We start from the raw sequence: 15,259 nt of genomic DNA, 5'->3' as shown, positions 1-15,259 counted from the left end.
GGCGGACGGACATATAATTAACATTAATTTTGTTTTAGTTAATTTTATTGATTAACTTTTAATTAACGAAAAACGACTACACAAAAGGTTTAATAGAAATGGCGATTATAGTATTATATCACACAGAAAGATCTTTGTAAATGTGCTTTCTCGGCTTTTACTTATTCATATTCACATTGCGCGTTGTTATGCAAACCGAACTTCATTTACACTTCCTACCTGTTTGAAGAAAGACAATGTAAAATGTGTGAATATTTATGTAACTTCCGAATAATTTTTTCGTCATCTATCTTTTCTTATAATCATCGTTTTGCGATTTAAGTTTTGGTATTATCTTGATTTTATTTTATTTGATAACTTTTTTGATTTATAAAACATTTGTCAATTTCAGAATGCAAAATATTTGAGACTAAAAGCTTAGAATTATTATTATTCAAATGTTTGCGAGATTATTAATTCACTTACCCCGAAATTCGTGAATATATATCGTAAATATTATCGGGCATGACGAGATAAGACAAACAAATTCACACAAAAAGTAACTGATAAATCTGAAAATAACTTTATATGCTTTTTTTTATACGGATAAATCCGATTACATTTTTCCGCCGGACTCGCATAACTTGATGTGCTGATACTACCCTTTGTCAGACCTTTAACGAGTTTTTTTTTGCATCCTGAGTTAATCCTTTATTTTAATAATAGAGCTTTTTAAACATACTTTTCATGGTAAGACTTACAATGAACTCTTGAAATGACCTTAAACAGAACTGAACCACAAACAGTGCTCGCAAACCAAACTGTACAGTGATTACGAAAAGTGAAATTACCAGCAAAAAGTGAAATAAATTTGAATATAAACCTGTAATGTCAGTGGACAACGTGATCGGTACAAAAATGCAATGGGCCGGTGGAGGGACAGCTGTGATTGGCTGCCAAAGTGATACATTGCATTCGACTTGGAGCTTCCATTAGGACCGGTCGCCTCACCAAAATGTCGGCAGGTAAATTTGTGAACTACTCGCTTTGAAGTGTTTATGACTAATAAATAGCACCATTGTAACATCGTTCATACTCATTAAATGTTAACAGAGTTCAACGACAAGCGACATAAATGGATTGATTTGTAGTACCGTTGCAAATTAATTTATGGCAATTGGTTCATATTTTACATTTCCAATTTAAGATATTATATTCTGTATAATTTACCTACTATTGTCGGCAGTAGTTTTATAAAATATCAGGAAGGGCTTTCTCTTAGGTCGATTAACGAAACCCTCCATCTTAAGATAAACCCTACAAGACAGAAAAGCATTGCAAGATTGATGACTATTTACGCTATGAAAGAGCTGGGAAAACAGAGAGTAATGTCCTTGAGTTTATCCCCGCTTGATATACAGCGTGTTCATCTGAGCGTGAATAAAACTATGACTCCCTTGGTGAGCCTAAGAAATTTTATAATTGACTTTTGTAGATGCTTAGTTAAGTATACAGTTTTAAATCCACATCAGTTATGCATAGAACCACTACGTAGCGCTTCGTACTCAATAGCACGGATTCGTTAGCAAAACTATTTTAATTATCGTAATTTTTATGCAAGGTTCTAAAGTATGTATAAGTACGACAGCGTATTTTTGAGGTAGTTTTAAGTACTATAGATTTTTTGGTATCTATTTAGCTTGTCCTTATCACGCCAGGCTGCGGAGACCCATAGTTTGGAGTAGACCCTACTGACGCTACTCTTTCTGACCTTTTAAATTGCTTTTCTCAGATCTGTAATAGTGCCTGAAGGTCATGCGGGATCTCCAATTGTCTATCACTTAGCCACCACTTCGTGAATGCTTCCACCTTTATTCATTAGCAAATTAAGACGTAGAAGTATAAGGACCAGAATTAACCTTATTTCTTTTTACAGCAGGCTCAGCAGTGGCTATGATAGGTGCGAACCTTCGGTTCGGTTCAGCAGGTGCCACGAACGCTTCAATGTTGAACAACACGAGGCACTGTCCGCCAGGCGGCGCTGCGAGCGCTGCGGCGCTGCTTGCTCTCTCTGGCCTGGGAATGTCTGCTAATTTGGCCCTTATGACAGTCATATTAAGCAAGAAGCAATTGAGGAGGTATTTAGTTTAATACATCACTACATTTATCATAAAATTTTGTAATCGTGGTAGTGATATTTTTTTTAATTCAATCTTTTTTGGATGGATAAAATGAAGGTTTTACACATTTACATATTATTGGTATAATATAATTTTGTGTTTTTGGTAAGTTTTGCAACTTCAACTGTTAGTGTAAATATTCAACCTCATTTATACGGGAGTATTCCGCCCACACTCGCTACTGCAAGATGCATGTCTTGTCAGCGAGGATCTACAGCGAGGTGACGCATTTTAACGACTTATCGCTGCTTTGAAATATTATTTTAATGAAAGCATCATTTTTGAGGATTACTCTTAAGTTAGGCTTTTTGATATTATTTAATAATACGTTAATATTAATAGAAAATATGAACAAATATATTAAGAATTTACTGAGCATATTCTAAGAACAATGAAAACAGTCTTCGCAATAACACGGAAAAATATTATAAAGATACAATCGCTAACAATACCAGGGAAAACTTACGTTTATTATTATTCAAATATCACAATTTTATGGCCGATTCCATATATAAAACTCGTAAACGTCAAGTTGGAATATTTCTGAAGACAGCAATAACAATAAGCCCAAACAACACAGTTGTGAGAATTTATTGTATCGTTGCTTTGATGTAGATAATTTAACCATAAAACTTTAGTATTTCGATAGCCAATCCAATATTTTATTTCGCATTCGGTTGTAAATATAGAGTCACATTTTTAGAAGTTTGATTAAAGAAATTTGATTGGTTAAAAAGCTATCCGTTTCTTCAGTTATGTTAGTATATGTTAGTTGTTTGTGAAATAATCTAAATCAGATATTGAAAATACTTATAGAAAACTGCATTATTTCTGAATGCTTTATTAAACTACTTAGCCTGCCTTATTAAACTAACGCGGGTACCAGCCATGGAAGCGAAACCAAAAGGTTATAAGCTATCAATTACTATAATCTTTAGCAGAGTATGTTTACACCGTAACCATAAATAATTATAGAGTGTAAATCCGAGAATTACTCGCATACAATCTATCAGTGGCGAAGGGTGAACATTTTCAAAAAGGAACCCGACGAAATATTTTTTTCTACAGTTAACATAATATATAATATACGCTGTTCACAATAAATTAAAATCAGTAAAATATCATAATACTTAATAATTTCCTTCTAACATAAATATGATGTCTAGTCTCTAAATTTACAAAATAATCATATATTTTGAACATAGGTACCTAAAAAAGTCCAACAAGAATTAATAACGCACAAACACTAATTATACATTCTAAATTATTAAAAATATTTCGCGCCAATAGCTCAACATGAAGCCGCAAATTCTCGGGTTACCCTGAAGTACACAGACACGCACGCAAACATGTATTTTTACGTCACTTCCAAAACATTAGACAGAGACACCGCGCTGCGTGTGAAAGAGACAACAATATCACGAAGGAAGCTATGCGCGGCCGGGTTCACTTCGAACACTATAAGGCGCGAGCATTACGCGCGAGTTACGATTTAACGAATTGATATGAACGACAGATATCATTGAAGTATTGATTTAATTTAATAAATATAAGATGACTTGTTTGAATATACTATTTTTATTGTAGTTATATTGCTATGTTTTTCTTTTATTATTTTTAATTAATTTACAAAAGGTAACCCGGTAGGAATCGGCTTGTATGGACGCTTCGCCACTGCAATCTATACTTATTATCAATCTAGTAAAAGATTTATTTTCGGCACAACCATACTACACTCCAAACGCGCGATCAGAGCGTAACAACTTGATTAGCTACTCCTCCAATCTTCTTATAAGTGCCTCCTTCGACTCAAAGCAACGAGAAGATAGAAACGTAATTTACACCAAGATAGTCAATTTTACTGAAAATTGTATTACCCACTCTGTTGGCTGTTATTAGTAGAGTAAGATAAATTGATTTTCATATCGTAGTGGGAAAAGTGGTGCCGGGTTCGCTTTTTGTAATATTTAAGCTAATAAAATTATCGTTTATATTCATTTTACAAATGGAAATACTGAAGCCATTCGTTGATTTCAGATAATATTAGAGTAATTCAGATTTAAAAAGCATTGCTAAAATAAATAAAGCATAACATTCGCTTTGCAATATCTGAAATAAATAATTTCGAAGCTAAACATTATCGCGATTTGCCTCCACACCTTGTTAAAAATAAATAACCGAACGGTTTATTTACAGGCTTGCCTAAACACACAAAAATATAATTATTTATACTTTGCGATACCAAAAATACCCAAGCCTTTAAATAGCAGGTACACAAAGGTCGAAATCAGATGTAGAGTTTTAACAGGCGTCAACTGTAAAGATGAATTGGATGCGTTTTTATCAAATAAATTTATTCGCCACTATCTACCCACTAAAACGCGCTGCTTTAAATTGAATATTACATTATAAGTTAGTTTATGCTTCCCTTTATAATAATAATAATATCAGCCCTGTATATATACTTGTCCACTGCTGGGCACGGGCCTCCTCTACTACTGAGAAGGATTAGGCCTTAGTCCACCACGCTGGCCTAGGGCGGATTGGTAGACTTCACACACCCTCAAAATTCCTATAGAGAACTTCTCAGATGTGCAGGTTTCCTCACGATGTTTTCCTTCACCGTTAAAGCGAACGATAAATTCACAAAGAATACACACATGATTTTTTAGAAAAGTCAGAGGTGTGTGCCCTTGGGATTTGAACCTGCGGACATTCGTCTCGGCAGACCGTTCCACACCCAACTAGGCTATCGCCGCTTTTGCGATCCTTCCCTTTAGCTCGAGTTAATAGCTAGGTATTAACCTATTAAGTATATTCTTTGCTATAAAACGTAACTACAAGGCGAACTTTTGATATGTTCTTATATTTTACGACATCGGACTTCGCCAAGTTAAAATATAAAAATCCTTTTTTCGCTTCATTCTCTGATATAAATAAATTTAAAAGATTACGTCTTAAGGTAAGGACGCAGATGTGTATACGTTATATTACAGTGGCGCATATTTTGGAATAGGTACAATCAAATTTTGATTCTATATGTCAAAATTGTAAAGATGTTGTGATTGTACTCCGTTTTGCATCTTAATTAAATAAATAAATAAGATGTGAAGGATATTAAACTCGTGGGGGAGAAATAAAACCAATAGTTTCGCAATAGTATTTTAAAGCAAAAGCGTTGTATGGCACGAGGCGGTGAAATGTTGAAGGAAATAAAAAATATCGTTACTCTACATTTCTTTATTTCTGATCGCTGTATGTGCCCCGAGTTTGGAGTATAAAGGCGATAGTTGTTTCAAAGGAGAATAAAATTTAAACTTGAAACGAATAAACTCTGGTTTTACGTTTGTGATGCTACATTTTCAGTATCTGTGCATGTTTATAAAGAACTCTTATGAAATATCCCATTATTACTAGTAATATTGAAATACGAGTCAAATAATTATTTTTCTATCTGTACCATTTAAATTAAAAAATATTTTTTGGGTAAGCTTTGAAAAAGAATAGATATTTTTGTGTAGATACACAACTAGAACTATTTTATATAAGCGTTATTTATTTGTTACAGGAGTCTCTAAGAAAATTAAGCATTATGATCCTTTGACCGTTTTTCGAATCCATCTTTGGACGGCGGATTGACGATATAAAAACAAGTAAAACTATTTCTGTTCAAATCAAAACAGATGTGTTGTCTTAGTTCAGATATTTATAGGTTCCGCGGAAATTGGATCAGTCTAGCTCGCTTTATTGGCGAATGTCATATAAATATTTGTTTAAAAAATACATAGATATTTATTTAATAAGATACTAGAATATATTGTGATGTGAAAATATTAAGTATTTAATGAGAATGTGGGGATTGTTTTTGTATTATTTATGGAATTTATTTATTTACAGATTTTGGCAGTTTAAAACATCTCACAATAAGAACATTTTTGAAATTGATTGATTATAATTATACTTAATGTTCAAAAAAAATATCGGTCTTATACTAGTATAGTACAATCTAAGAGTAATATAAAAATGCGATATGAGTAGCTTTTTTAAATCAGCTCAAAAAGCTTAAATTTTAAGATGGGTAGGTGAAGTACAAAAAAAAATTGAAAATATTTTTCCACTGTATTTTTGATGTGGCGACTTTGACGCGGGAATTTGAGTGCGTGACAGTTAGGCACATTGATAAATTGCCCGCCAATGAAGATTTTTCTTATCGAGACCTTTGACAGAATGAGTAATATTTTTTCTTTCACTTGGTTTTTCTTTCGTATTTTTTAACAATGCCCTTTTTAAGTAAAATCTATCCACTTTTTTGGTTGATATATTACTTTTAAAGAGTATCCCACGGGAATTTAAATATAATATTGTCATAAGTTTAAGAGTTTATTAGAAAAATAAATGTAAAATTAAACAGCGTACTTAAAGTCAATAAATAGTTTTTCGTATATGAAATGCATATTTATAGCTTATACTTCCCGTGTTACTAAGTAACACGTTTCCCGATTCTAAGCATTCGTCGCAATGTTGCTGTTGTAGAATAATTAATTACATATGCATACGTATAAATTCCTTAGTGCTAGTTGAGTATCAGTATGGAGAAGTTTGACGGCAACTTGGAGCGCCATTTCTCACTTAGTACCAGTGCTGTAAATACTTTAGGCAGGTATGGCACATTAGTATATGGAAATTGGGATAGGAGAACAATTTAACTTACTTTCATATATACATATATATGCAAAAGCCATAATTGAACACGTAAGTAATTAGAATTACGCTCAGTAATTAAATACATTTGGCTTAAAAAGTGTGTTTTAAATTGTAGTTGAAGGGTTCATAGCCTTTTTCTGACATCACTATTATACAATTTTGGGCGTCCATTATTTATTTATGTTATTTATAAGGTCCTTCACAGTTGAAAAATGAAATATAATAAAATATACAGTACGACAATTACGAAATACACAGTGTTGTAGAAATTAATTTGCGAAATTAGACAAACAAACAAAAACTACGCACACTATCATATTACATTTCAAATATAGTTTTAGAAATGGTTAAACATTTCATTTATGTGATTGTATTTCGATGTATTCTAAAGAAGATCTTTGAAAAATACAAATTCATAAACAATTTGATAGTAAATCATTGTGTGGAAAATCATTCTATTATTAATATAGCATTCTTGTAGTAGGTAAGTAACTGAAGGCGATATCGCCGTAATAACAATTGATAGAGCGGGAATGAATATCCGCGAATAAAGCGATTCTTTTCTTCTGAACATTACACTCTAGAATGGCATTAGAGCAAGCAATCCCCTTGACGAAATAAACTCTTGGTACGAGAATTGTATACAGCTGCCGATTTATTTTTACTTTCCTCTCTTTGTTATTGTAATGTTTTGCGTCGTCTGGTATTACAGCTGTGATTTTAAAGTCAAAGTGACTAAATGCTTTTAATAATGCATGAAAAACTTAATTCAATCACAACCTCTTAAAGCTCTGAATGCAGTGATTGAGAATAAACTTATTAATTATGGAAACATCGGTTTAAGAGATTGAATGGAACCGTCCAATTTTAAACTGATTGATTAAAATTGAGATAGATTTAACAATGGTCAAGTGTAATAATACTCGATAACCACTTATATATTGGCCTCGATCTTTTTAAAATTTCTATTACGTGTTACTTATCAAGATTAATAACTAGAGATTTAAGGGTTAGCTAAGGTTTAGAAATTTGTAGTGGGAGAAGATGGGCGATTGAAAAAGATGATTTACTTATGAGGAGAGTGTTAATGCAAGAGCCAGTAGGGGATCACCACATCGAATATTTGATATCCGACATTCTTGGTAAAGGTCAGGTCAAAAGTAAGTAGTCGGCGAGAATGCACGAGAAGATTGATGAAGGTGGAGGAAGCAAAAGAAGTGTGTGCCAGAATCAAAGAAAATGGTAACCCATAGTTTTCGGCTAACCCTATAGGATACGAGCGTGATACTTTGTATGTAGTTCCCAATTTCATATTAAAAAGGTTAATCGCTAAGCGCGTAAGTTCAAGTCATTTTTCTTGTGGACTTGTAGTCAATCACAAAAAATACTTGTAGAACAATTGGCTACATACTATTAGACTATAAATGTTTTATTAGGTATGCAATACGGTAAATGAAACGATTTGTCTGGAATGAAAAGTATCCTATGTATCTGGGATGGACAATCAATTCTCCAACCATTTTGCAGTAACAGCGTGATTGAGTAACAAACATCTATCCAAACGTTTGTATTTTTGCTCCAAAAATTTATTGTTTTAACGCAAAAATTCGCTCGTATATTGTTTAAAAAAATATACCTTTAAATAAAATCCTTCCTATACTTCGTTTGTTGTTCGACAATGTAGTGAAATTAGAATGTGCCATGTTAAAAGCTGTATGTTATATTTATTTAACGTACTTACCTTAAAATTCTTTATTTTTCAATTGCTTTCTTTACTATTTTTGTTGCACAAAATTACAAAACACTATTGATTAGCTGACGGCATGCTGTCGGTCACCAAAATATCGTTTTGTTGTATGTATAAGGCTCTTTGACAGATAGGTTGCCTGCGATTTAGTTGCTTGTAATCTTATTTCGGAGTCAACATTGTCTGAAATCAGTTTAGTTTTTATCTTCACTTACAAAAAAACAATTACGAGGTTAGAACATAACGTGTTATCGGAAAATGAGGTAAAATTATTTTATTTTTATGGCTATAATACATAAAGGTTCTTGAAAAAGAACTTACAATGTAGTGTTTCGTTTCGACAATTCTCTTTGCGACAATTTTAACTTTTATAACTGCGTACACTATGTACCAAAATTAAATGTTTAAGCGTAAAACTCTGCTACGTATATTTCGAGGTTAAGGTTTATCTTTGTAAAAAACACACTGGTGAAATTTGCGAGTTATGAATTTAGCATCAGAGAGTATATTTTTACTAATTGTAATAGCTTTTCTCCTCAAAATCGGGTTACAAGACCGTAAATCTTAACCGATAGGCTTACTACTTTTTTGCAACTATCTACAGTACGGTAATCATGAATCTTTATTTTAATTTATCTGAAATGTAGACTAAACTAAAATATTTTCATGATTTAAATTTTAAGATAGAAGTTCAATTTATAATTTAAATAATCCATGATCAGGATGCTTGTGGACTATTAAAGGAAAATAGATTTGTTTACTTATATCGTATTGTAATGATTGTTTGTTAGCGTTTATAACATCACGATTTTACTGTTTAATGACTACATCTACAACATATTTTCAAAGTAATATTATACAGGTGGTCACATGGTCTCCTGTTTCACCAAGCGATTGTGGACTGCGCCCGCGCCGCTATCCTCCTGCCCCTAGGGATAGCAGTGTTCCGCTGTCAACCCGTCTACAAATGCTCGTTAGTTGAGACAGCGTTCCTTTTGTTGGTAAGTGTTATTTATTATTTTATAAAGAAATATAGAAGTATGAAATACAAAAACAACTATAAGTAGTGTCATTCATATAAGAAAGTACCTTGATAAGTGTTCTTTAGTGAGATGCAGGTTTTATTTAGGTGTTCTGAATGGAAAGTGACGAGTGACACTTGTCCTCCACTGACACGCGTACATTTACAAATGAATTTTCTACCTTCGTTGAAGGGTTACAACAAATTTAAATTGGAAATGAAATTGGAAAGTGTTTTTTTTTTTATTTTTCCTTCCCTATGTCCGCGAATAGGTACTTCCTCTGTCTGCTATTGCCAAAAACTGACAGCTACTTATTAAAAAAAAGAACACAAAAATTCTCGGTAGTTATTTATTCAATGTAGTACATATTTGTATGAGTTACTTTGCCACGACATATTTTTCTTATAAATAGAGGGGCTTAAAGAAATTGTCTCGTTGCCTAGTCGTTTATAACCGACGTCCCGGCTATTGCTTAGTAGTTAGGTTATTTTTTAATGCAACCTAACAAAAACTTTAATATATTAAAGGTTACTTGAATCGCTATGCAGTGCGTTAGAAAAAAAAAACAGACTCATAACGATAATTAAGACGAGTGCCAAAGATGTGTAATAAGTAATGCAAAAAATCTTCCAAGATTGATTACGCTGAATAACATTTTATGGTACTTTGCTATGATTCTGAAGAATAAAAACCTTGAAGAATAAATTGACTAGATATTTATAAACAAAGAGAATCAAATTTTATAGAAATATTATAATTTGTGTTTCATACATTATAAGATATGAAAAATTATAAATTCAGTCTTTGGATGCAGGCAGTTTTTAACAGGTTGGCCTAGAAATTTTTAGAGGAGACTTACGTCCAGCAGTAGACTGTGAAAGGCGAATTTGTTAAATTATAATTTAAAGTGAAAGATTATTTTAAAAATCAGTTTAGTAGTTCCAGAGATAGCCCCTATAATCCTACAAAACAAACTTACTAACTTTTCCTCTTTATAATATTAGTATAGATATATAACAAGTACTGTAAATTTATTTGAAATGTTTCTTGCGTTTAATGTTAACGCTACGATATAAAACCTGAATTAAAATTTTCAACAAGAAGAGAACGTATTTCTCCAGGTAAACCTTTAGTTCATTTTATAAATTACAGCAATTTCGAACAGGAAAACTTATAGTAGAAGAAATTGTAAAATCCGAAGGTCGTAACGCCCAATCCTGTGATTTATTAGCGCTTTACTTCAGATTCCGTTTCTCTCAGAATTCGTACGAATAAATCTTCGTTACTTAATTTTGATGGCATACTAAACAGTACAATACGACTTATAGCGATATTTCTGGAGCCAATTTTATAGGTCATTTGACTCACGAATGAGAAGTCAAGAGGGTGAAAATGATGAAGGAAACAACGTTGTATTTTAATGACTTTATTACAATAAAAAGTGTTGGCAATTTCTGTCGGTTATAAACCTTACCATCATGGTTTTTTTACTAAGCATAGACATATGAGCGTAGTTTCACAGTGCAAGCTAAATAATATTTTAACAGTTACTAGATTTGCGCCTTCAATATAGAAATTGAAGGAAATAATGTCGCGAAATGATGTATCTACTTTATAAGAGCAAGCTATCTCTTGAGTTTATATATGCCACTAGTTTTTGCTCGCGGCTACGCCAACGTGTCGTTTTGCCGGTGTAAAATGGAGCCTATATTTTAATTTAGACCTCTAGAAATACATTAGTGAAAACTGCACCAAATTCCATGCAATAGTTTTTGGATAATGCGTTTACAAACATACAGAAAGACAAAAATTCTAAAAACTGTTTAGGCTTCTGTATTCGTCATCTTATCTATTGTTGAAGACCCACAATCTTTTTTTTTCTTCAGTATCTATAATGTAAATATCGGCCTGTTACAATTTTATGATATGTAAAAAAAATTTGTATTTTTTCAAATTTTTGATAAGACAAGACATTCTTTGGAATATTCTCGAAGGTTTTTTTGAGCTGAATACGTACTGAGCTTTTTATTTATTATTAAATTATTTATACAGGTAACGGTTTCAACAGTAAACATGTTGACGACAGTGCTCAACGACAGTCCGATTTTTCCCGAGAATGAGCAGGAACAGGCTGATTTATCGGCTCCTCTGCTCATGGACAGTCCCCAGGTGATATATTATCAGCAAATTTTTTATGATTAATGTTGCGGCCTACGTTTGAGTTTGTATGACGTCATTGATACATGTACACTTGTGGGTAAATATTTTTTTTATGTAAAATATTTGAAGTAATCAATCGTCTTAATTATTAATCGATACTACCATTAAAAGTATGTTATTGTGTTAAATTTAATATTAATTAATGTTATAGTTACATATATCGAAATTAATTATAATTTAGGTTCAATTTTAATGATTTATTAAATATCCATTACCTAAACACAATATTAACGGTAAAATACCTTTGATGTGTGGTTTGGTAATAACTGAGCGAAATGTATATAGACATCGTAGGAAAACATTCAAAGTGAAAAGCTCTCCAGATTTTATTTTTCATGGCAGGTAATGAAGTTGTAAAAAGCGTTCATGAATTTACAGAACTCCTAAAAATTAAATGCCTCGCAAAAATGGAGCATAAAAAATATTATGCAACGTCGCTGCGTTAATAAAGCACTCTTTAAATTATATTTTTCGTTAATTTAGAAAAATATATTCGCTAAGCCGACTTACTCGTTATAAACAGCGTGTATTTTTTTCAGTGCGTCCTCTTTGGAACATTCATGATATGGTTCGCATCCATCACGATAAATCTGGGGCCAACGTTCTTATCTGGCGCTTTGGCCGCTAGTGCGGGATCCTACGGGTCCTATGGACCGGCCCCGTCCTGTCCCCTGGTGCGAGGACCCTTCCGGCATTACGTGCTCAATGCCCTCTGGATTGGTGTCAACGCTGTCTGCGTCGGCCTTACCCTGTTCCACTTAAGGAAACTACACAGGGATCTCACTAAGGTGCGTTTCAACTTCGTTAGAACTACTGTCCATCTACTTCGAGATCAATAGCCGGATGGCATGGAGAGGTTTCAGAGCCATGTAGACAGGACGCTTTGTTATATTAATTTGCAACACCATACTCATCATCATGTTAGGTTTGGAAACAAACTTCTCCATGACCATTCGATTTCACGAACACACACACGACATCAACGACTTTGAAATGAAAACAGGCACGGATATCACGGAATGTGAAAGTTGTGTAGTGCAATACAAATGTTCACAGTTGGTAGATTCGTGAACTAGCGCGCGCTCCAAAAGTCGTTGAAACTCACGAAGTCATCCACATAATTTCGAGTCGCTATACAATATTGTGCATACAAGCCTTACGTTGGCCGAAATAGGAATTTTTGTTGGTGCATTGCCAATATTCCTTGCGGTGCTCCGTAAATAAGATTTAAATTTTCGGAATTCGAATTGTTTTGAATTAATGCTCGCACACTCGGAATGCTGCATACATATAAATGTGCGTAAAGCGATGCTACCCGGCCAAATTGGACCTACATTGGGGAGTGTTCGATAATTTAAATCTTATCGCATGCAGGCTAACGTAGAGGCAGTTCGAGTAGCTGGTTTAGTGACTACGCTTGTCAGCATGGCAGGAGACAACAGGCGCATGGACTCGCTGCCCAACAGCGTCGGACCCCGGGTGAGTATTGCATGAGTATGACTATCATCTTATCCTTAGTATTTTCTTTCCCTCGTTTTTTATTCTTCTGTGCTGCTCTGTCTTTGTTACTATAATTAACTGATTAAATTATTCTTCTTTCGATATAATTTTACTGTTTATTTTAATAATGTTGTAACTTGCAGACAATAGATGGGACCTTGGCAGATGGTCAATGTCGTCCATCTGGCAGTGCAAACCTCCCTCTCGGTGGGGGTCGTCGGCTCCGTGGGTACTTGGCCCGAGTGGAGCGGGAGGGGGTCCGCCGGGTCCGCATGTTCCTCGTTATTACTGCGGCGTACGTCCTTTTCTGGGGTCCACTATTCATTATAACGCTGCTACACCATCCAGCTTTGACGTCACATGTGGCTTACGAGGTACGTAATGCTATTACACGGTTGTTTCTTATATTATATTTTCTGAATTTAACTCAGGTAGGAAAGTTTTCATTTATAATTTTGTATCTTTGTAAGTAGGTAGCAAATATACACCTTTATTAATTAATTTAAAGTTGCTGAAGTTGCAATTATAAGTTTTATAGTAGTATTTTTTGTTAATATACTGTCAGACTACACACGACAGCCTGCTATAAATGTATAAAACTAATAATTGTATACTGATTGCTGCATTTAACAGTTAAAGCTGTCGTAAAATGGTACGTATGTAAGTTCCGTTTTGAGGTCAATCTAAATTGAACACTATCTCAACAGCTGTACTTCCAAATCACGTTGCACATCTCATACGTGCACGCGGCAGTGAACCCGCTGCTGTTCATGGCGCTGCACCGCGCGCTGCGCCGCGCCGCGCTGCAGCTCTGCTGCGGCTGCTGCGTGCACTGGAGCCAGTTCGTGCTCGCGCTCACTGCCGCAGGTGCGTGTATATCAACACTTTAATAAGGATCTGCATTACTTAACGTGTAAACAATATTCTATTAATAATTATTGTCGCCTCTAGTCGTTCGATATATTAGGATGAATGAATTGACTTGTTATTGAATGTATCGTTGCTTGTCCCTTAGCCCAGTCGCCGTTGGCTCCGTCGTCGTTCTCGCCGGCGGCGGTATCGCCGGAGCCGCCGCCGGCGCCGCCGCCGCCGCTGGCGCCGCCCGCCCCACCTGCGCCTGCGCCGCTAGTGCCGCCCGCGCCACACACGATGATGGTAATTACCTCTTATATGTAAGTGTTGACACCGTAATACGTGATTTAAATCACTTGCACTGACAACCCTGTAGGCAAAATGTAGGCAACCCTGTAGTTCAAAGGAGTCTGTGCATGAGAGATGTTGGTTGTCACTGGCCCAATCTCGACTGCGAATGATGTTAGTGTCAACTTAGTTAGCCTGTGTAGAATCCTTTCCACACATCACATCACAATCCATGGCACATTTCGATTGACAAAAACATGAGAACTATAAAGCTCGCTGAGCCAGACTGAGTTATTTCTCCTCGTTTGCGTTCGAGACTGGGCTCCGGAGGATGACCGGGTTCCGACGCGCAGTTAACATACAAATTCCATGGATAAGTATATAATAATTGGTGAAAGTCAACGCGTTAACTCCGCCGGCACTAGCGAGGCCGCGGTCCCTCTCTTAAACGATGCCTTCGATCTCAGAGTTGGGAAGTTGAGGAGTGTGACGCTGAGAGTATGTCGAGTGCGCGTGTGCAGGGAGACGAGGATATGATGGGGGAGCCGTGGGGCGGCGTGCGGCGGCCGGCGCGCTCCCCCAGCCCGCTGCTGCCCGCCATCTGAGCCGTCTGAGCCGTCTGAGCCGTCTGAGTCGTCTGAGTCGTCTGAGTCGTCTGAGTCGTCTGAGCCGTCTGAGCCGCCTCAGCAATCGTCCCGCTCCACTAACACAGTTACATCACACGCCGACGCGCGCATATTCGCCATGTCGCCGCCATTGTCGACACT

The 15,259-nt window shown here is 35.2% G+C and overlaps 1 protein-coding gene across 1 annotated transcript; it reads left to right on the top strand.

Moving 5' to 3' along the window:
* The first annotated feature begins 676 nt into the window (after positions 1 to 676).
* On the top strand, positions 677 to 14,921 carry LOC115447528. Its single transcript, XM_037443737.1, has 8 exons — positions 677 to 2,117; positions 9,473 to 9,611; positions 11,685 to 11,801; positions 12,392 to 12,640; positions 13,227 to 13,331; positions 13,496 to 13,726; positions 14,060 to 14,219; positions 14,368 to 14,921. The coding sequence occupies exons 1-8, from the start codon at positions 1,933 to 1,935 to the stop codon at positions 14,526 to 14,528; spliced, it is 1,347 nt and encodes a 448-aa protein (XP_037299634.1). The 5' UTR covers positions 677 to 1,932; the 3' UTR covers positions 14,529 to 14,921.
* Positions 14,922 to 15,259: the final 338 nt, after the last annotated feature.

Source organism: Manduca sexta, chromosome 26 (genome assembly GCF_014839805.1).
Source record: "Manduca sexta isolate Smith_Timp_Sample1 chromosome 26, JHU_Msex_v1.0, whole genome shotgun sequence".
In the NCBI taxonomy this organism is placed as follows: Eukaryota; Metazoa; Arthropoda; class Insecta; order Lepidoptera; family Sphingidae; genus Manduca; species Manduca sexta.
The sequence above is the reverse complement of the archived record's forward strand: the minus strand, read 5'-3'. Positions and strand labels throughout refer to the sequence as shown.